Consider the following 23,497-nt stretch of genomic DNA (forward strand, 5'->3'; position numbering starts at 1 on the left):
GAAAATGGAGGTTTAAACCTTTAGAGACCATAGTGGCCTCAAGCAGCTTGCAACGAAATGCCCTGAGCGGCCGCAAATGGCTACTAGATTTACCTACTTCAACTCAAAAAAGGGTAAAAGAAAACATATCAGACCGAGTTGGCATGTTCTCATGTTAGAAAAGAATCTATACTTGCAGGGTATCATTCATCAGTCAAAAATAATGTATATTGCATGACATTTTGGCTGGTGAACCATCTCTGCAAAGTAAGATTTGTCTGTCATGTCAATGCTGCGTAAACTTGTCCTGTAAAACATCTTGGGCCCAGCACCGGATGTAGGTTAGGGAATACCAAAGTAAGGAGTACACGGAAGAAATGGTAGTACTTTTTATTTACTGGAGTTGAAGCCATGGATCAAAGTGATTGATTGGAATAGGTGTGCGTGATTCTTATGGATTTAGAAGATAAAGTTTATGATCTATAGAGATTTTATTCTTCTTTTATTGAAAATCCTCTGGAATTTCAGTTAGGTTATGATTGACGGGGATGTTTACTTAAAGCGTGATTGCCTGTGTTCATCTGAGTTGTTACTTCTAGGTTGGAGTTCTTCGGATGTATAAATAGCTTGTTTGTTTTTGATGTTGTTTGTTCAGCGCATAGTGACATCTTGTCAAATGTGATTTATAAAAACTTGTTATTGTTATTATAAAGTTCTCAAGTTTCTTCTGGGACAACTGAAATTTGACTTTAGCAAGGAACACAGCTGGGGCTCAGTGGCTTTCGGCTTGTAACTGTTTCTGGGCTGGAAACAATGTGTGTACAAGAGCAGAACCTAATGTTAGAAAAACACAAAACACCAAAACCGAAACCGTTCCTCAATCGGACAAAGCCTCAAATTCTTCTGTAGATGAGAATGTTGTTTTTCCAAAGACATCTGTCCAATGTTAAATAAACAACCAATAAAAGCAGCAACAGCATGCTTCCAACACCCACCATACACCCCACCCACGTTAATCACAGGATGAGAAATTTCAAATATTTATATGAATTCAGACTTATTTTGGCAGCCTGGTGAAAAAATAACTTTAGATACTGGAAATTAATATCTTTGATCTACTTCTGAGGATACTGTTTTCAAAAGCTTGTTGGATACTTTAACTCCAGGGGCTACCAAAATGTTTAAATGTCATCGTTTCAACTATACATGTACTTCCTCAAATTCTGGGTTGGGATTTTGGTTTTTTGTCACGTCAATAAATCTCAACCTTTTTAATTGAGATCAATTCGAGTCCAATCAACAGTTAGTAAAACACACAAGTTTGATCAGTGATATAATTTTAGACTTGAACATGTTTTATTTCACAGAGGTATATAGTGTTGATAAGAAAATTCATCACATCTATTTACATAGCTGTTAGTATTCATTGAATATTTACTGTTTACAGTAAAACAGAATGTACACTTCTTTAATCTAAGGCTTCTAAAAAAATATACATAATGGTGGCTGGTGCGTTTTGGGTCTATTATTAGTATTTATTTAAATTATTAAAATAATTATTTTCTGTTAACCCATGCCTAAATTCTTACAGATCGGTTTGGGGTAACCCTGTCTTAGCCCCAGAAGTAGATGACACTGGTCCCTGATGTAAGCTTACCCTGTTAATAGTTAATTGGGACTATATCCCAAATAAGTTAAGTGTAGCCCTAACCTTAAATTGAGTTGGGCCATATCTCATACAAACATTTAAAAGCAGCTCTCTAAAATTGAGCCCAGATGGGGAAACATTTATGGTAAACATAATTTATATATTTAGTTCTTTTATACAAAATTTATTTACAGTCATCTTTTGTACAAAGTTTCAGCCCTTGTCAGTCAAATTGTGGCTGGAAAAGTATGATAATTTCATCTTATGATACCCACGTCCCATTGGTACTGAAGCTAGGGCCATACTTTGGTAATGACTCTGAACATTTTTGGGGGTAATTTTTAGTCAAAAGCATATTGCCTTATTAAGACTGTAATGGCAGTAAATAAATATCCTTTAAAATAAAGTCAAATCAGTAAAAGCATGTCAAATAAATTGAATCTTCAAAGCTCGCCTGCACTACTTTATTAATTTTTGTTATGTCTGTTAAAATACTGCCATTAATCTGGCTAGAGATGTGGTTTGTGCCCACTGTTACTTGCTTCAAATATTTGCATCTTGGTGAAAAATATCAAAAAAGCGAATATCAATATTATTGTGTTTAATCACCAAATTTTATACATAAAAACTTTCTAATTTATAGCAAAAACTAAAGAGATTTCTTTTATTTCGTAATAATAGTATGTCCCTTGCTAAGGCTCCAATGTTAAAAGCAATACAAATTAATCTTAAAAGCACTTTGTACACGTTTTTATTCAAAGGTTGACTGCCATCATGATCATTGAAGCCCTTCGGCTGTACATGGAAATATAAACGCTAACCCAGTTTACTGCAACTTGCAAGCGCCTGTCCCGGCCGTCACATGTCATTATGAAATGATGTGACAGGGCGTACCTGTGGCCAATGTCATAAAGCCCTTAAGCACAAAAACTTGCTAAGCACAGAAAAGTTTTACTTAACAGAAATAGGTAACCAGCCAAAATTACTATAAGTTTACATGGTTGTGACTGGTACCCCACTAAATGTTCGCAAAGAAATAATATCAAGCAAATTGGGCCCTGCAGTAGCATTCATAAGTCTATGTGCAACCACAGGCAAGTTATGATCATGAATGACGGTAGTCCTCTTTCTCTAGCATTCATAAGTCTATGTGCAACCACAGGCAAGTTATGATCATGAATGACGGTAGTCCTCTTTCTCTAGCATTCATAAGTCTATGTGCAACCACAGGCAACTTATGATCATGAATGACGGTAGTCCTCTTTCTCTTTCTATTTTTATAAGCTAAAGATTATACAGCATATACCCTGAGAACCAAAAGTCCTTGTTCTCAAAATACACCTTTGAGATCTCGATTCGTAACCACATCTGATCTCCGACCTTCAAATCTTTAATTGCCATTACAAACCCTGACCCTGTCATAAGAGGATAGTCATTATGCATTAACTGAAAACGTCCACCAATGTAATCAGTGGTTACCTGCATTACGTATGTCCCCGAAACCCCGATTGTGAATTTTTTACCTGCCCTGTTAAAATACCCGCCAATGTTTGTCACAACTTCAGAATCAATACGGAACGTCCCCGCACTGTGGGAGACAATATTCCGTATCATGAACTCTGATTTGGGTAGCCCAGGACCGGGTGTGCCTGGGTTTCCTACGATCCCTTTGTGACCCTGATCACCGGTTTCCCCTCGAGGGCCTAGGCCTGGGGGTCCCTCTACCCCTCCTGGCCCAATAGTGCCTTGCTCCCCCCTCTCTCCTTTCAGACCTTTTTTACCCTTACGCCTCGTCCCGTTCGCACCCTTCCATCCCTGATACCCCAAAATCCCTTTGGGTCCTTGGAGACCTTTTTTCCCAGTTTCACCGATGTCACCCACATCTCCTTTGATACCCTTGTCTCCTTTACTTCCTGGGTCTCCACGGGGTCCTCGCCGCCCCATCGGTCCGATCGGTCCTTGCACCCCAGGACGACCCGGCCTCCCAATCTGACCAGGAACTCCCTTATCACCAGCTGGCCCTGGCTCTCCCTTCCTACCCGTCACTCCATCAGTAGTCTCTCCTCTTAACCCTTGTCTCCCTGGCATCCCGGTTCGGCCCGGATACCCAGGGTAACCATCAACCCCAGCGATGCCTTCATCCCCAGGGCAGCAGATGTCAGATGAGTTATGTTCCCTGGATGCAGATTCTATTTCCTTGGGTCGCCCAGTCAGGAGTAAGAGCAACAGCATTGAAATGATGAAGATGTTATTGTTATTACTATCCATTGTTCGTCTGTCTGAGGCAAATGTCTCTGTAGGATGCAGCAGGAATTAACTGGAACTGCTGTGTAAAAAAAAGCAAACAAGGTGTTAAAGTCCAGAAGAGAATTATTTTTAGTTACCTTGTTCATGGCAGATCTCTTTGAAAAGGGAGGCTGAAAATCTGTAGTTGACATGGTGCACTTCTGTGGTATCAAATGTGCAGGTCTCTTACCTGTCCCTGCTGTAGTAAAGTGTCTCACTTTGTTTAATGTAGATCCATGCAGATATTCTATTAGATGTATTACACAAATTTGTCATCAAACAAAATTGATTAGGGAAAAGCAGTAAAGTCATTCTAAGACCAGTGTTGCGTCATTCCTTTAAACTAAAGAGGTACATGTAGCCAAAGATGCAGCAGTTGATCCCATCTGTGTGTGAGATCAAACTGCGGAAGACATCACTGTAATGTAAACTTGCCAGGTACAATGCTGGAAAGCTACTAGCACCCCACCTGGCTGCACGTAGATAGATTAATGCCTGACCAATGATCATGATCTTTATGTTATCGTGTCACAGGAGTCATGGACAATGTAATAAATATAACCCTAGGTTCATTCATTTTCATTATCTCTCTCTCTCTCTGTGATGGGCTATCCAGCAGGCTTTACCATAAAGTAAGGGAACACATGATGGCTTTATTACTATCAGATATTCTACAGGTTTGTTTACTTTGTTTGAGTCAATATAAGGTACAGCATTTTGAGTTGTTTTAGAAACTCCTGCTACTGTCGTTCTACTGTCTTTGAATCAAGATAAAATACAACATTTGAATGATTTGATATTGTTTTAGAAACTCCTGCTACTGTCGTTATACTGTCTTTGAATCAAGATAAAATACAGCACTTGTAGGAATTTATCTAAGCCCTCATTGCGAAAAAACCCCAGAACTTTGGGTGACCTCTCCCCACCTTAAAGGCATTGGACACTTTCGGAACAGAAACAAAAATAAAAGTTCACAGATTTACAAATAACTTACAGGGTTTACAGAAGGTAATGGTGAAAGACTTCTCTTGAAATATTATTCCATGAAATGCTTTACTTTTTGAGAAAACATTAAAACAATATCAATTCTCGATATCGAGAATTACAAATTTATTTTAAACACATGTCATGACACGGCGAAATGTGCGGAAACAAGGGTGGGTTTTCCCGTTTTTTTCTCCTGACTCCGATCACCAATTGAGCCAAATTTTTCACAGGTTTGTTATTTTATATATACATGTAAGTTGTGATACACAAAGTGTGGGCCTTGGACAATACTGTTTACCGAAAGTGTCCAATGGCTTTATACTGTCACGATATTTACTTCCATAAATATCAAAAACTTAAGATAAAACTTTGATAAATTGATTCATCATCAAACAGTAAGGTCTGCAGTGAAGCTTTGCAGAAATTACTGAAGCACCGTGACTTGAACTGCGGGGCGTACCAAGGGAGGTAGATCAGGTTCGAACATTAATTCAATCATGCAACAGTTAGAGTATCAATAAAAGTTGCGGTTAGCACTCAGTGAGATAGGACCTGTGATTAAAGGGGTGTGTTTATCACCATCGCTTTGGGAAAAGAGAGTTTGAATCCAACACTCAAGATGTTAAGAGGAGTGTGGTTCTTGTCACCGCCTATCATCCAAATGGGTACTCTTTGGTATTAATAAACTTCCATTCCACTTAAGAACAGAAAAGTTTTACATCTAGAAAAAGGTAGTCAAACACAATGTGCAGCAGTCCTGAACTGTTCATAAGGGAGTGCCTCAACGGATTTCAAGCAGTCTAGGGCAACACAATTTGGCAACCTACTATTTTCAAATGGTCTAGGGACAAACTGTGACAATATCCTACCACAGTTTTCATGACTTTTTGCAACTGTTCAAGTAACATACTGTGTTCTGGATAGGACTGAAAATACATGGGAGCCATGAACTCTTTCCCCACAAATGTTGGCCTTGTTAAACCCCTCCAATATAAATATGGCTTCACTCTATCAAAGATGAAGTTCCAGGCATGGGGGGGGGGGGATGGTGGGGTTCAGTGGTGCTCTACAAGATACTCTCAGCTTCTTGAAGAGCAAACACTTAAGAAAATCCTTTAAGGATTTATAGAACATTATTGTCACTTTGACACTTTGATTGAATTTATTATTTGTTATGCAATAGATATGTCCATGCACACCCACAAGATGGATAATAAGTAGAATTGAACAGTCATGCGGTCAAACAGAGATTATGAGAATCAGATGATGATGAATTCATGTTGGTATTTTTGTAAGTTGAATCGCAGGTTTAACTACGAAGGACAATTGTACAAACGGAAGAACTTCATTAAAAATCTGTTTACATACATGTGTTCTCTTCGTTAAGGGGATGGGGGGGGGGACGACGACGGTGGGTTAAAATGGGGAAAACAGTTTGACCAAAATACTTCTCAGAAGTCACAGCACTAAATGTTAATACTGTCCATGTGTTGGGTTCATTAGCACTAATTGGTGAAAACAACAAGTTGGATTCATTAACGTTGTACCTTGAGTTTCTGAGTTTCTAAATCCGGTACTGGGTTAGGGTAAACATGATGATCTCAGAGTCTTTGCTGCACATGTGTGCGTGCACCATGGGTTTGAGAGACTTGGGTAGAAGTTGATGTTTACATAGCTTAACCTCCTGAGGAGGGTCGTGGCAAAAACAAGAACACATTTGAGTGTGGATCAAGGGTGCCCTGGTGATCAGTGTTGTAGCCACGGTTGGCGGTGCTGGGCGGGTCTGCCCAGGACTCTCATTTTTTGCCCAGCACTCTGAGCAAAATACAATGTGCCACCCAGCACAGATTTCAAATATTGTCCTCTTTGCATTGATCTGAGACACGGCTAATGATAAGGAGTATCAAATGTCACAGAGAAAGAACAGTCAAAAGATGATTCTACTTATTGCATGGCCCCATAACATAAACAGTTTGGAAACCTTGCCCCACTTGAGCAACCTTGCCCTCGGTAGACTTCCAACAAAATTTGATTTATTGCCCACCACTAAAACTGGTCTAGCTACAACACTGCTGGTGACGTTGTTCCTGTACTACCAGCAGGGAGGCCCCATCTCTCACTGCTTACCGGAAACTTTCTAAATCCCAATGTCCCCCAATTTTATTTTGTTTCTATCATAAAGCACTTTGATTAAATGCTTTGATAAACTGCATTTTGATTGCATTACATATTTAAGTTGTTTGAAGGTTACACACTTTCTTTCTTGCCTTTCACTTAGGTGGACCCGGGTTCAAGTCCTTTGTCATTGCCTCACACCATTAGTCACTTGTTCTTGGGTCCCTAGGCGTCACTACCAGAAATGCGCAATAATAATATTAAGTATTTGCAGGGCTGTAAATCAAGGGGTAATATTATTTATTACATGCAGTATCTACTTTCAACCTGAGCTCTCACTGATTATAAAGTTCATTTAAACCAGTATCAATCTTTCAGAGAAATATTTCATCATCGTATAGGGCAACCTATGTATTTGAGGGGTCAACGGTTCCAATAACTGGGAATTCCATCGTGGCACACAATCAACAAAACTTGAAATGGTTGCTGGCACACTAGCATTCCCAGTTTGATCGTAACCCAGTTCTCCCAATAGGGACACCAGTTATGCCACTATTGGGTAATACTTGGGAGGCATTGACACCCCGCACTGTAGGGCAAACCCAGATTAGGATATCCACTGATACCTAGTTTTCCTAATTACGTTAGAAATGTTCCCTAGTCATCCTATCCCGTTGGTAACATCATTCCCTTTTATAGTGTCAGTAAGACCTGACACATAAGAAACATTTCTTAACCTCAAAAAAAGAAGAAAAAAAAGTTACACTACTCTGAAAAGTTCACATCACTAAAATTGTAAAAGTACATTATATTCTAAAAAGTTACACAAAGCTGTGTCTGTGCCCTGTTTACAGAGAATTATATCCCTTTGTGGGAGTTTGCCGAGTTCCCTTGATGGGAAGATCATTCAAACAAACAAAACAAACAAACAAACAAACAAACAAACAAACAAACAAACAAACAAACAAACAAACACAATACAAAAAAGCTAACAGCAGATTCAGTGTTCCCTGTCAGTCATAGCCACTGATAGGTCCTTAAAGTTTCCCTTGTATACCCACACACAGATCCATTGAATATAGGAGTCCTATATGGATAACTATAGGATGCCTCGAATGATGTTCAGCACTGTTTCCATATATGCTAATTGTTGATGAGCAGAGTACCCACTATTCTAAATGTCAAGGCACTGTACCTCAACCCCAGATCTTCTCCAAACCAACAACTCTCTCAATAGAGATTTTAATCAAAATATTGGTCTGGCATATATACACAGATTGTGAGGTTGTTAGGAAACGGTGCTACCAGCTTGGGCAAAATGGTCTTACTATACATATGTCACTGCCAAGAAATCTCAAGATTGCTGATAGACTTAATAGAATCATTGCCAAAAACACAAACATTTACTAACTACTGTACAGGCTAGAAGCAGTTTAATGTGTCACAGTTCAATCCAAACATCCTGATAAAGTTGTAAGACAGAATTGAGATTGATCTCGGAACAGCGTCAGTGATTTTCTTTTGGAACTCTTTAAATGAATTAACTCCCAATGTCAAACCAATACATTAATTGGTGATGTTTGAAGCTTTGCATGATGTGAAGGATAAGAATAAATTATAAATAAATTAAGTCGACCCTTGCACAACCGAACATTGCGGACTAATGATGGTAAACAACTAAAGTTCTGTGCCCTCATGTTTACGTTTTAAAAGGTTGCTTCTCTTAACACCAAGTTACCAAGAAATGAAGGGGGGAAAAATGACCTTTACAGATGATTTGACAAGTTTAAATTTCTTCAATCAGTATCGGTACACTTTAATATACACATGATGAGATTATTTGAGTAGGGCTTGTTTTTTTTCTTCTGTTTCTCTCTCTTTTTTTTAATAACAGTAGTTGCCCTTCTACTAATTGAAATCTGGCAACAAATGTAAGAATTACATGGCTGGGATGTCATCTTTGAGAGGGCAAGGCATTTTGCATTTGGCAAAGGACAGTCTCATTGGAAGTTCCTTAATTAAATGTGTTGGAAACTTTAAAGGGGCATAAAGGTCAAAACTAGGGCAACAGAGGCAATTGCCTCCATGACCTCCATGAAATTCAAGGCCTGAGAATTCACTGAATGTACAGGTTAGGGTTTGGGCAGTTAAAAAACAAACAGCAGCGTTGTAAAAAAAGACCGCTTAAATACTGGTGTCGTGGGTAATTTAAAGAAATTAGTATTCTTTATTTAATTGTGGCTTTTGGGATTAACTCTCCGGACATTCTGCTTGTTTGCTGAAAAGCCTTTGGGGTAAATTTGAAACAAGATATGTATATAAAGGATGTGAACTGTTTGCAGCAAAAAAAACGGAAGGAATGTTTATTCAAGACTTTATGTCAATTTGAGCACACCGGTTGCATAGTACGTGCTAGAATTATCAGATACACACTTGCACACCCAAAGTACTTGTGTTAAAGAGGGGATCCTACCCTTGTTTAAATGCTGTAAATTAATATTGTCAGGGTCCCCCCCCCCAGGATTTTTCAAACCTGTAGAGCATTCTTGACCCAAATTGTTGATGTTTGGCCAAGGCAGGCTTGAAACAAGGTCTCAGAATGTTTTCTACTTGGTGTTTATGTCGATTTTAAAAGGCCTTCTGTGCAATCTTGAGCATTAAATGACTACCGGTAGATCTATTTGTAAAAGAGTAAATCGCAAACTGAATTTGAACTTAGAGCCCCCTTTTTAAAACTGGCAACAAACTTGTTTTTTGCGGTTTTTTGTCGCAATTTGAACACATTCACAGTCACATATCCGAGTTAAATTGCCATTAACCCAATTTGTTACCCTTGGCCGGGAGACCTCTCCACATGCCGCTATGTCTAGCTACCTTTTCCTCTGAAAAAATAACATCATTCATCAAGTTGTAGTTTTCATTGTGTTTTAAAGGTAATCAGCATGGTATTCATTCCAGTTCCCAGTTTTCCAAATAACCTGTAAACAAATCTGATAAAGATGGAGGCATTTATAGAAAACTAAAAGTTTAGAATAGAGTAAGCTGTTGGAAACCACGAGGACATAATGGTATAAATGCAAAGGAACACTTAATCCAGAGTCTTTCTCATAAAGAGAAGGGTTGACTATTTATTTTTTTAGTTTTGAATTTAATAAAAGTTATCAAAGGTAACAAAGGTTGGCTCTCCCCAAACCTAAGTTGTTATGTCCAACCCTTTAAGTTTTTCAGTTGATTTGTTAATAATTTTTTTGGGGGGCAAACTTTACTGGCATCCAGTTCCAGTAAATCTCCAATAAGACTATTTGTGACACGCTCTGTGAAAATGAGTCAGATGTTAACAATTTAAAAAATTGAGTTATATGCATGGCTGGAAAGAACACACCATCAGCAGTTATTTGGTATATGTCTAAGCTTTGGGGATGTATCGCGTTGCTGAGTTACTCCCATTTGAAATTAGCCGGTATTTTTTTTTTTTTTTAAACGAATTACAAGTAAAGTGATGTTTTAAACTACAATTTCGCGCAAAAGGATACAAATAAGACTTAAGTATGATCACAAAATTGTTGTATTCATAGCTTTATTGCCTAAATAAAAGTGTTCTTAAGGTTTACCATACAAATATAAATCTTAAAAAGAAAAAGAAAAGAAAAAAAGAACTGACTCATTTTCACAGAGTGGGTCACATTTATACACATTCAGTTTTCTCATCATTTTCCTTTGGTTAGTGAGTTACAGCTAAATGATTGTCTCTACCAAGTGCCAAAGTTGTCCTCGGCTGCTTATTACTGCATGAAGTGCACTTAGTTTTCTACTAGTTGTTTATAAACTACCCTTTGTCATATGTCCTTTAGTTAGACATTTAGTGGCAGTTGGTGTATTATTTATGGGTTAAATAATGTTTATGAAGAGTCGTCTGCCCTATTTTTGTTTGTCTTTATTTATATATTATTTGTTCAATGTCATGTCTTTTACTGTAGACAGTGAGTCGATGACACAGTTGTTATTATTGAACAGTGAATAAAACCAAGGAGTCTGGATTGCACTGTATGAACTAAAGAAGAATTCTCTTCAGTTTGCCAGTAGATGTGGGAGGGGAAACCCCCAAGAGGGAAAAAGCCTGGCCAACACTCAAAGCTGTGGTTTGTAAATGACAGGCTTGTGATTAATTATAAGTGATTAATTGGGTTCCCTGCGCCTTCAGATTTTCTTGAAAGAGGCGAACTTGCCCACAAATAGGAGACAAAATGTGCTATTGTTATAAGGTGAGTGAGTTGCAAACGAGTTTGCAGTGCACTCACTTGCCTCAAAGGACAAGAGAAAGCCTTGATGCTCGCAGCAGACCCCAGCCGGCCTAAAAGTAGTAACACGGTCTTGTAAAATGCTTGGTAGATTTATGTAATAAACTTGAGCAGGGTAAAACCTCATACCTGTGTTGATTAAAGGTAAGGTCTTCTTCCAAACTCAAAAAGATTTGTTTGGGGTTTAAATAACAGACGTGAATATCGAGTCACTGTTGGACAAATCATGAAAACATTCCGCATACAATGTAAGATCAAAGGTGAGATAATCTCTTGATTGTGAAGGTGCTGACATGACCATGAGTTCTAGCCCTAACCATAGGATAAGGCCAATTGCATTTATCACACCTGTTACTTTAAGAAAGGTGTATTGTGATGGAGTCTTGGATATCCCCCCTCCTCGGCTCACCCCTGAAGATTGAATTCCTACCATCGGGGAGTAATACCAAAGACACTGCGTCTTCTTGATTTATGGCCAAGTTAATAACAAGCCCAAGAAAACCTTGTCTTTCATTTTGTTTCTCGCTATGGCTTTGTTTTTGTTTGGGGTGAACTTTTATAATCCAAACCCCCAGCTGATGAGGTCATGGGGAAAAATATTCGTCAGATATGGTGTACGATAATGGCATCACGTTTTGAACCTAGCTGAGAAACAATTAAAGCGAACTTCCAGACACATGCTAACGACATCATTCAAACTCAGTACATAGGACAAAGAGACAGTTTGAAATAGACCATACAAGTGAGACAAATTTAGATGTGTTTATGTATTTCTTTTTGTCAAAAGTAATTTCCACTGTCATTAGAAGTTTGTTCATAATAAACACAAAGCAGATCAAGACACTCTTCCACCCCACACTCTAACCCCCCCCCCTCCCTAAAAAAAAATCAAAAATCAAAATCAAAAACAAGACACACATAACACATAAAACACTTTTTTTCTATGTGGACGACTCCACATAGAAACAAACTATGACATATTATAATAATAATGTAATAATAGGTAAGACTTTTAAAGCGGGTTATCATGTTGGGAGCATCTACTAATTTTACATAAACTTGGAAGCAGAAAACCATGCCAGAATTATACACTAGCTCCTACCTTGTTAAGAAAGTAACCTCCCCAAGAAAGTAACCTCCCCAAGCATCTTATTCCTCCTGCATCAGTTCAGAATGAGCAGGAGGTCTATGTTTACAATCTACGGGAATTTAGTCATATTTCTCAACCAGATGGTATTTAAAGATGGGATGTTTTAATCATCACTGACACATCCGATACCAATCCCCACTAATGGTCAGTATATTATGACGATCACCGCTATTTCTTGTCGAGGGCATTCCTTGAGATGAGAACTTACTTTTTAAAATCTGTAACCTTCACCACCTCCCCTACTGGCGCTGAATTTAAAATTCCTCTTGAGTTCTGGATTATATTATTGTTATGCTACCCCCTGACCAACAGCACTTAGACCTCGACCATGGATTACAAGAGATTGACACCGATAACGGCTGAAACATGCCAGCGAATGTTTAGCAAATGGTCCGACATGGGTGCCGAACTGCGGAGCAGTCTGGGCCAAGATCAAGGACTCCATGGATGGCACAGCAGGAGTGTGCGCCGTGTCATCCACAGGGAAGATGAGAGACACAAAGATGATGTTGAGAGGTTTTTCACTCTTATGACAAGCTGAGGAAATGATTTCAAAACTTTTAAGGCACTGTGCCAAGTTCAAGGCAACTCTTGATGAGAGATCTCTTCTGTGATGACCGCCGTACCATTAATGTCACACATGATATCAATTTGAAGACGCTGCTTGGGATGATTCCTTGGTGGCAAGGTTTCATCCGGTATCGTAGGGTGCAGGCAAATCTAGGCTGAGGTGATGAGGGTAGAGTGAAGTTCATAATAGGTGAAAATAGTTCTGTCTAAAGATGTACTTGACCTGGACGGCTCAATGAAAGATTGTACATGTAGACAGCACAGGGGATGAAGATGATAAAAGGAGTACAGAAGAAGATGATGAAGTGACTGCTATATTAAAGATGATGTAAGGAGATTGTCAGACCATGGAGATGGACTCATTACTTCTCCCTGGTTGTCCTTGATGACATTGATGGAACGTGGATGACTTTTTCAAGGATATGTGGTCTTATATATTGCTTTGATATTTGCAAACTGGTTAAGTGTAACAGGTGTAGCCTGCATCCAAGGCCTGAACTGACACAGAGGTCATGGTGGTCATAGCCTCTGTTGCCCCTGGTCTTTGCCTGACTTTCCAATGCAAGTGCATCTTGCAAAATGATAGTGCCATGCACTCTCAAAGATGAAAGACCATGTTTTGGGTTTATTTTTGTATGTATGGATATCCCTTTTGAAGTTTAATGTTTCTGCTTTGTGAAAGAAGTGTATGGTATTTTCTTCAGATTCAAAGAAATATTACTCATTCGGCCACTTCAATTATCTAGTGTCTTGAAATCTATAACTCCAGGGGTTACTAAGTAGAAATGCTACCATTTCAAGATAGGTCTACTTGCTAAAATGTGGATCTTAGTTACAGGCTTATTTGTAAATTTGATGATGAACAAAGAAATAGTGATTGTCAATGGTGAGATTTGAGCCTCCAGAATAATGTTCCGGCGCTCTATCCAACTGAGCCATCTAGCCCTAATGTTGGTCAGTCCCCTATTTGGGGTTCTTCAGTCAATTTCCCTGGTGGTTTATAACTTGATATTTGTTGACAGCAAAGACTCTCATCCCTGCAATCCTTGCTGTATCTAAACATCCTGATTAGACCTGACACTACAACATCCCTGTGGAGTTTCAAAGATCTCACCTAACCGCAGAACCAACTTTGGCCCAATGGAAAGCATCACCAGTTACCCAAAATAGCACGCCCCTGAAGCCTTGGGCCCTGAACAAAGGGTAAAAACGAGTCTCCCTGAAGTCGTTGGACATGACCGCAAGTCTCCAGAGGTCTAGTCCTATTGTGAAGTCTCTTTGGACCCTCAACCACAGTTTTTTTTTCTGCGGTGGCCTCAAGGTTTGGTTGACCTTGACTGAGATATTTTTGATTGGAATAATATCATTGGTCACGAAACGTCAGCCTAATTTGAAGTATATACCACCGTGAGGAAAACATTGCCAAATGCCTCTGAATAAAAACTAGAACTTTCAGTTCCGGTTTGTGTAATTAGGTCATTGCCGATGTGCTCAAACCACTGGTTTTATCAAAACATGGAGTTTTTTTCTTGGATGAGGGTTGTGATTACAGGACCTTATGCTGAATAAACAGACTTCTTCTTTGGGTGCCCCAGGGTGGGGGATATTGTTGACGGAAGTTTGGTTTTTGGTATTTGCTATATAAGGGAAAGGAAATCTACAAATCCTAAGGGTCACAACAAGTCTTGGAACAGTTTTCTCATTGGTAAAACTTTACAAAAGGCCATTGATTTCAGTGTCTGACCAGTAAACTCAAGACAAGACAAGTCTGATGGTCTTGTTTCTTTTCAGTTCATCATCTCTGTTTTAAAAGATTGATGTTCAAACATTTTTTACAAATGTTGAGTTTGAGTCTCATAAATATCTGCTGAGTATCACCCATATAAACAGAAGTGTTTCCCCTAAACTCGAGCCCTGACCCACCTAAATAAAAAGGCCCTTGCTGTGCCTCAAACAGTTGTGCTAAATTGCATTAGTCCGTTCTCCAGTTTCTTGCAGATTATAGGGGTTGGTTGGCCCAGTCCCAGACTTATTAGTTAAGAAACCTTTTTGCAGGAAAGGGGCGGGGTAAAGGGGAGTAACACTCAGCTTCTTTTGATTGTAACTGACCATGCTACGGCAAAAAATAAAAAAGAACCACTTGTTATTGAAGGTAGGAGGGGGTCCTTAGAGAAAAGCGGACATGTGCTTGGTGACTAATACCCTCAAGAGACGCCGCTAACATTCACTAATGGTTTCTAGTCCCATGTGAGACCGGAATGAAAAGGTGCTGGCGGCTACCGAGTGACGGGGAATAGTGTATCCACTCTGTGTGTAGCTATAAAGAATATGTATTGAGTTTGTCTCATGCGATGCACATTAGTTGCGCGGAACCTCTTAGGCTTCATCAAGGAAGCCGAAGGGATGATGTAGAAAAGGTTCATGCTACCCTGGAAAACGTAGACAAAAAGGATCCAATTTCATGCCTACTGTTTCATAACTTAACTAGTTTGTATGCCGTCGTAAATAGCTACAGATGCTCAGTAAACCAGTGAACGTTTCCCTATGTGTAGCAAAACGCTACACAATTGTATCATATGCTTCTCAAATTCATCATTAGCTCATAGTATTAGCCATAGGTGTGTCTGTGTATCTTTGGGACACCCTATTTTAAATGTGACACCCTTGTATTTTATCTGGCATACATATCATGTAAAAGTATTGTACAATGTAAGAGAACAATTTGGACTCCCAATTTTTTAATTTCCAGCTATTAAAAAACACCACTCCAATCTTTCCTGTTCAAAGCAAATTCCTGTTAATAAAACTCCACATGCAAAAACTGTTTTTGATTTGACGTTGTACATGGAGGGTTCCTGTCATCTCCTTATCCATCCTGTAATTATTTTCCTGGTCTTCTTCACATTCACCCTTCTGAATGGAGGACGGCTTCCTCCGTACCAGACAATAGTAATTATACCATTGGGGGGGGGGGGGTAATCCTTGTTCAGATCACCTCATGATAACACCACTGGATTGAAACTGAAAGTCAGTGATTATTTTTTATTTTTACCCGTTTTGTCCGACAAATATTATTGTCTGGAACTGCGTAGACATTGTGGTTGTTTACATTTTTTATGTTGGGGCCATCCATATTTTTAATTGGTGAGTCATGGACTTGAGGGGGTATTATGTGTGGAGTTGAGAAAAACATTTTTCCTGTCACTTCGTTATCAAAATATGAAAATCTATGCTGTCAGAATGTCGGCGCTAGTGTGGGAAGGGCTGGGCTGTGTTGGCAGCGCAGTTGGCGCTGATGTAAAAGGCGAGACTGGTTTAGCCGTTCAATTTTTTTATTGTATGCAAAACTCAAAAATTCACTGGTGTGTGTCAAGCAATGTATAATCTTTCAATACTTTCCCAAGTTCTGTGAAACAAAAATCCATAGGCAAAGCACTGGAGTGGGATTCGAACCCACGACCTGTGCACTGCTAGAGCAGATGTCTTACCACTAGACCACCAAGCTAGCCCGGTGGCAAGAAGCAGTTTGAATCCTATGTGTTAGCAAATCACTCCGGTGGGTTTCAAACCCATGACCTTAACACTGCTAGAGCAGATGGCTTACCACTTGACCACTGAGCTAGCCCAGTGGCTAGAGGCAGTTTGAATCCTATGTGTTGGCAAATCACTCCGGTGGGATTCAAACCCATGACCTTTACACTGCTAGAGCAGATGTCTTACCACTAGACCAGTGAGCTAGCCTGGTGGCTAGAGGCAGTTTGAATCCTATGTGTTAGCAGCATGTACTGCAAAGATTCATATTAGATGTTATTTTAACATCAAAAATAGATGTTTTTACATGCATGTTGAAGTCTGATATTTATTTACAGCATGTTAGCCTGCAAGCATACAATATATGATCTTTTAATTTTTTTCCTGATTTCAGGTTTGTTTTCTCAAACCTTGAGCGTTCATTTGTTGAAAGAAGTAAAGTTGTCACCAAAGGGGGAAAGAAATTGTCTACATTGTCTGTACAGTTTGTATTTCTGGTGAACCTCCTGAATTGAAACATCTTGGATGTTCTAAAGCTCTGGGAACCCAGGTCCACAAGCTACTTTTCAGGAAACTGTTCACTTCCCTCAAATCTCATCCCTGTTTCTTCAAAAAACAAAGAGAAACTTTGAATTACAGGATTGGAACTTAAGCAAAATCACACTTTATGCATTTGGAGGACAAGGCCTTTAGGTTTTCTTTGCTCCTAAGATACTTGTTATGTACTGATGCCACTATCTTCACAAGTCTCAAGTAGGTTTGTTCTGAAGGACAAATCCTCAAGATGAAAATCTAATATAATGAACATGATGGGGATAAAAACAAAAAGACAGAGCATCAGGGCCATTTTTTATACTCCATTTCGTCTGTGCATTCATTACTGACAAGTTTGACAAGCAAAGCACAATCACAAAGTCAAGTCATTCTTCAATCTGTGTTAATTAGATAAGGTTTGCGGTAGCACCATGTGAAAATCTCTCCTGCAGAGTATACTAATCGAAATGTTGAGTCGTCAACCACCGGTTCTTACTGTCTATAACCATGGAGGAAAACCAACACTACTCAAAAGAGAAGTACACATGGTGCTACCACAAACCTCACCTAATCATACTCCCACCATGCAAAGTTTCAAATCCTACTTAGTTTGTGTTAAACACCCCACAGACAGTCTGATTGCGGTCCAGCCAATTAATATGCAATCGATACACAAACAAAAACCAGACTATTATTTCAGTAGTTTCGACCAATGCAATACATTTTACAGAAAGCATTCTAAGATCTATGAGTGTCCCAAATGCTCAACCCAAATGGAACCAATTGTTCTCATGGGGTGCTGCGGTATTTTGTTGCGGCTGATCTAATTCAATTCGGAAACTTCTACATCTGCTGATAAAACCATGATGATTCAATTTAGTTTAGGCAAGCTGATTTTTTATCACAAACTGCAGCTGTATAGTATTGAACTTGGTGGAATCTATTGAAATTATCTTATTAGGGGTAGATAACATGATAGCACAGAAGAACGAACATCTGAAAGATGAGAATTAATGTGTTTCATCAAGTTTCACAAAATCTTTTATACTTCTCTTGTTCTGTTCAGGGCTGAAAATTACAGTGGCGGCGGCCTGATTTGTGAAGTATTCAAAGTTAAATATCTGGACGCTCATTTGTTGAAACTTAAGTCGTGAGAATTATTTCTGTTTGACCTGCTTGAACCTCTTGAGGAAACATCTTGGGGAAGATTTGTATTGAATTGAATAACACCAATTGAAACTTCAGAAGTGAAACTTTCCAATGCTTGTTTCCATTTTTGAAGATACAATGACAATTTTTAATGCAACTCTGCTGTTTAAAAATATTTTTTTTTATTGTGATTTTAAAGGATTTCAAAGGATTAATGGATCTCATAATAGAAAACTATGTTTTGGGGACTAAAGACTCTTTACAATCATACATATTTTACAGACCTACAGATTATAAATAATTCTGAAATGATTCTTGATACGCAATAATGGAAATGGAAATGCGCATCTGCATACACGCTGCGCGCTGCGCACAGGATCAGCCCATGAGCTATCTTCTTTTGACCTCGAGGAGGGTACCCTACTCACCTAACGTTTTGTGAATAAGGTCTAACTAATACATATCTCCCTGTTAATGATATAAACCATTCTACAGATAGTAGCTCTACCCATGAGGGCCCCTCCCCCGCCCCAACCCCACCCCTGCCTTAATATACAGAGTTATTTTAAACAAGTCATCAACAGTTAGCATGACAGTTTATGTATGTAGTTAGGCACGAGGTCCAGTCTAGAATTCGCAAGAAGCACATGTTGTCAAAATGTAATGGATTTTATGAGGGATGAGGTACAAGTGTCGAATGATGATTAAACTCAATTGGTGTCACTCATCAAGGGTTAAGCCTTTATAACGCTCACAACAACATTGGTAAGCCACTTCACTTTCCATGTTTTCCTTTACACAGACCATTACTCTATGCACAGACACTGTTTAAAGCAATTATTATTAGTATGGGGAGGAGATAGCCACTCAATGGTTAGGTACTGTTGAAACCATACTTCCATAAAGATTGCTTGACTGCGTAGCTCAATGTCTCTAAAAGTGAAGGCGTGCATTTGTCTCGGAATATCAGCTCTCTTTTTTTTGGCATTTCATTTCCCCATGGTATGGAATGGACCACATGGTGATAACTTGGACGTAAAGGGTTTCTCTTTGGGGAAACAGTGTGTTTTGTCAGCATGGGATTGTCCATGGGAGTTGGTAAAACAAGAACACCACCAATCAGTGATGTAACCTCCAACCAGTATATAGGTCACAACTTCGCTCTGCACTTTTTTTACCCCACCCCCTCTTTTGGAATAGTTTGTTAGATGGCCCTGCAGGGCAGATTGCTTGTGTTGAGTCAATGAAGTGATTATTGCCAAGGTCGTTCTGATGGGCAGCTGGAAGTTGAGAAACTTTGATTCGCAAACTTGACACCCTTAAAAATAAGAATGAGCAGATGTCTTGAGTTTGATGTTTTCCCAACTGTTTCCTTTGATCGTTTCCATCTAAAAAAATCTAACTGTGAATGAACCACTGGTCTTGATTTACTGATTATTTTTAGAATCCAAGGAGATCAATTATATGTGCGTGACCTGGGGTGAAGGGTCGGGCATTCAACATTCAGGCAAAACTGGGGGAAACTCGGGCACAGTAAGAAGAAAAGGAAGTGGACAGAGAACACACAAAAAAGAACTTTTAAAGATGTAAAAGAAAAATACTTGTTGCCATGAATTAGAAATTGGTATTCAAAGCACTCATATTCACTATTCAGTGCCTTGACCAGACCAAGGATGAAACTTAAAAGGGAAAACGAAAAGGGAATTCTAAAGACTGCCCAGGGTGCTCCACCAGGAAGTTTGTGTACAATGGATGGATGAGGATGTTAAGTACATAGTAAAGGGACATGGAAGGGATGTATATTTGAGAATGTGTGTTTTTATCTTTGTAAAATTTCAGGGCACATCAAGTAAGTTTTCAGTGCTATTGATTTGTGGAGTAACTACAAAAGGTATACTCTCCATTTAAAGGCACTTTTACAAAGCCCCCCAAAAAATGAAGGCCTGACTTTGCAAGTTTATTATTAAGGGAAGTTTATTCCTGTCTATGTCGGGTTTGAAATGCCAGGGTGCAATGTTTGCCACCCAGTGCCCAAAGTGTTCAATCTTCCCACAGAGACATTGATCTTTGCAATCACCCCCTCTGATTCTAACCCAGTCATTTAGGATTTATTTTCAAAGTAAATAATTCTCGCTTGAACTTGGAACTATCGGAAAACAGTAAAGATTCAAAGCACGGTATCGACCCCCTACTCATAATTTTCGAAAAGTTGGGTAAAGTTGGTTTGTTGGAGAGATTGCAGACAGACCACTTAGAGGGGGCATCCTGCTGAGCCAAATACCTTTTTCTTTCAGGGACTGACAGAGAAACAGAGGACATCAAAGTGTCATGTTTCCATCCAGGGTATTACTTAAAGTAAATCGGATTCAATACTGCCACCCGAGCGGCAAATGTTTTCCACACTATGATGTTTAGGGAAATATATGTGTCAAGGTCGGGCTACAACTATTATAGGAATGGTGGTGGGGGGGGGGGGGAATCAAGCTTGACACCTCAACCTTCAAATAAAGACGGTTAGAAATGTTTTGATGGTACTGCGAATAAACTTGGAGAACATTGGCGGTGTAGAGTCATAGATTGATCTTGTCTATGTAACTCTCATTTGAAGTCAAAAATAAGAAGTACAAATTCATCCATGTTTTATAGCCAGGTGGCATCTCTGGTCGCAGAATTTGCGACCTGACACTGATCCTCCGAAATCTGAGAAACGATTCATGCAGGAATCGTTTAGTTTTATGTAACCTAAATTTCATGCACATGTGGTCAAAAGTTTGGCAAAATGAAGAGTTGAGCATTCAGATTGCTCACTTCTAAAAATGTGTTTTAATGTAATCAATGAAAAAGTAGGTTTTACAAATTCATAATGCTATGTTCTAAGGATACCCAAAATAATTGCAGGCCAATTGCTGGTCAAATGTACATTGCTAGCCAATGTATGTACATGGATTCCAGGCCAATGCAGTTACTACCCAATAAGATACAAACACATTCAGCAGTTTCCAGGGGAGTTCATTACATTGACTTTCCCCCCTGAATGACTAATATGGTGATTGTTGTCTGCATGTTGCTACAAAGTCAAAAAAGAAGTTTTACGGTCTCACTGGAAAATGTCTCCTACCAGGTTGTTAAATATAGTGGTGTTGAAAGAGAAGCTAGATCAAGTGCTTACTCAATATGCTCTTAACATAACCAACATGTTTCATAACTTCTTATCAGCGATATTTTTCCTTGATGCCAAAACAAACTTCCTGAGATTAGATTTCTGCTAGACAGACACAGAGCTTTAGGACCAGAAGTTGCCAAGTGTCAATGTTTTAAGGAACTCATTCCTGGAACTCATTATTTGAAGGACTCTTTTCCAAGGTCATGAATTAATGTACACCTAGAAGTGAGTCATTGGAAACTATAGTTAAAAGGGGACCCTGTGGGCATAGGGGGGACCCCAGGGGCATAGGGATGACCCCGGGGCATAAGGTAGACCCTGGGGCTACCTTGGTATGGTCCTTATCTTGGTCCGAACCATCTTCATATATCACCCCACCCATCCTATCATCCTTTCATCTCTCCCCGACGAAATAACATTTCCGGAGAAAACATTTCCTTTAAAAAATATTTCCTAAAACAGTTCAGCGAAAACATTTCCGCACTAGGATTCCTTCTTTACAAATTTGTTCTCTCCCAGATGAAATTAAACCCAGCCCTGGAGGGCTGGCAATCCAAGCATTTGTCCCCTTTGTCTTTTCATCAAATACTTGGTAAGGGCGATTCTATGGGGAAAATATAAGTTTGTAGTGGAACCTTACAGAGGGCACCACTGCAAAATCACAAGGCACCACCGCAATTGTGTGGGTGCCATGGAATATGTTGAGACCTGAATTAAATACAGTGTTCCAGTTGCGGAGTAAATTTATTAATTTCAGATAAATTGCATTTTATAATACTATCTTGCATATATACATACTGTCCATGATTCGTCGCCAAATTCTTGTCTCTCTTTCTCTCACATTAACTGAGCAGTAATCTGGATTATTTATTAGTATTATAATGATTAATGTATAATACATATTTTTTACCTCTGATACTCTCTGCTAACCAATCCAGCATTTTTAACAACTTTCAGTCCTGTTGTATCAATCATAAAAAAAACTAACATGTGAGTGACTGAAACCTTGACCATATTGTTCAGTTTTTCTGTCAGCTATTTACACATTTTATCTGTTTTTCTGTAAGCTATTTACACATTTTATCTGTTTATGTATACAATGGAATTTCTTTCAGTTCAAAGTTTGACTAAAACCTTTGATGACTAAAGATTACAGGGAATGGGTTTCAAATACAAGTTTTTGCATAATTATGTACAAGAGAATTACAGCAAATTCTTTTTAAAGGAAAACTTGTGCTCAAGTCCTATACTGGGGAGTATACAGACAACATTACTTATTTATGGCAGGGTATACTTTTGGTAGTTGTGGAAGATCAATATCCTCACTTCGTGTTTCCCAACAAATGCATAAAATAACAAAATTGTGAAAATGTTGGCTCCTTTGAGTATCAAAGTTGCAAGAAAACAATAAAAGAATGCATAGAATTTGTGTGTTTTAGATGGCTGATGAAGCTTTTCTCAACTTAAATTTGTTTGGGTGAAACTTCAACTTCTTTCTCTACAACTGCATTACTTCAATGGGAGTCGTTTCTCACAATGTTGTATACTATCAACATCTCTATGGTGATTAACGTGTGGAGTAATTACCAAAAGTCTACCCTGCCTTTAACTAGGGCTTACTTTGTACACTATCATTGGTATCAAAATGAGTAATCTTAACAAAGTATGAGAAGTTCATTTCTATATACAAGGAGGTAGTGAAAGAAAGACGTTTTTTTTGTCAGAGGAGTTGGTTTGTTGAAGAGGGAGAAAGAAAGGTGTTAACAGCATATTGGAGGTGGAAACTTCTTTGAGAAAAAGTCATATATGCAGACGAGACATACAGCCTAATGACATTCAGAAAACAGAAACCCTATTGGGAGGAGGGTGGAAGATTAGTGAGAAAGAAGAAATGTTGTTGGTATGCATGAAGAAACGACAAGACAATTTGGAGAAAGTGGCCTGCATTCTGGGACCAGTGATTTTGTGTTGAGGAGGGAAGATGGGATGAGCTTGAAAATTTAAAAAGACGGAAACTTGGGGAAATTTTTTTAAATATGCTGCTTGGGGAGCAGAGAGAGGTTGAGAAATAAGAAGGTATGCTGGAA

The 23,497-nt window shown here is 38.9% G+C and overlaps 2 protein-coding genes across 2 annotated transcripts in view; one reads left to right on the plus strand and one right to left on the minus strand.

Moving 5' to 3' along the window:
• The window catches only part of LOC117295300 (centlein-like), a 41,564-nt gene extending 23,369 nt beyond the window's left edge, over positions 1-18,195 (plus strand). Inside the window, exon 32 of the mRNA XM_033777858.1 lies at positions 18,165-18,195. Coding sequence (XP_033633749.1) covers positions 18,165-18,170 — 6 coding nt within the window. The 3' untranslated portion in view covers positions 18,171-18,195. The remainder of the gene's footprint in view (positions 1-18,164) is intronic.
• Positions 1,314-23,497, minus strand: part of LOC117295302 (otolin-1-like) — a 32,909-nt gene continuing 10,725 nt past the window's right edge. Inside the window, exon 3 of the mRNA XM_033777862.1 lies at positions 1,314-3,953. Within this exon, the coding sequence (XP_033633753.1) occupies positions 2,912-3,895 (984 nt within the window). The 5' untranslated portion in view covers positions 3,896-3,953 and the 3' untranslated portion in view covers positions 1,314-2,911. The remainder of the gene's footprint in view (positions 3,954-23,497) is intronic.

Source organism: Asterias rubens, chromosome 10 (genome assembly GCF_902459465.1).
Source record: "Asterias rubens chromosome 10, eAstRub1.3, whole genome shotgun sequence".
Classification (NCBI taxonomy): Eukaryota; Metazoa; Echinodermata; class Asteroidea; order Forcipulatida; family Asteriidae; genus Asterias; species Asterias rubens.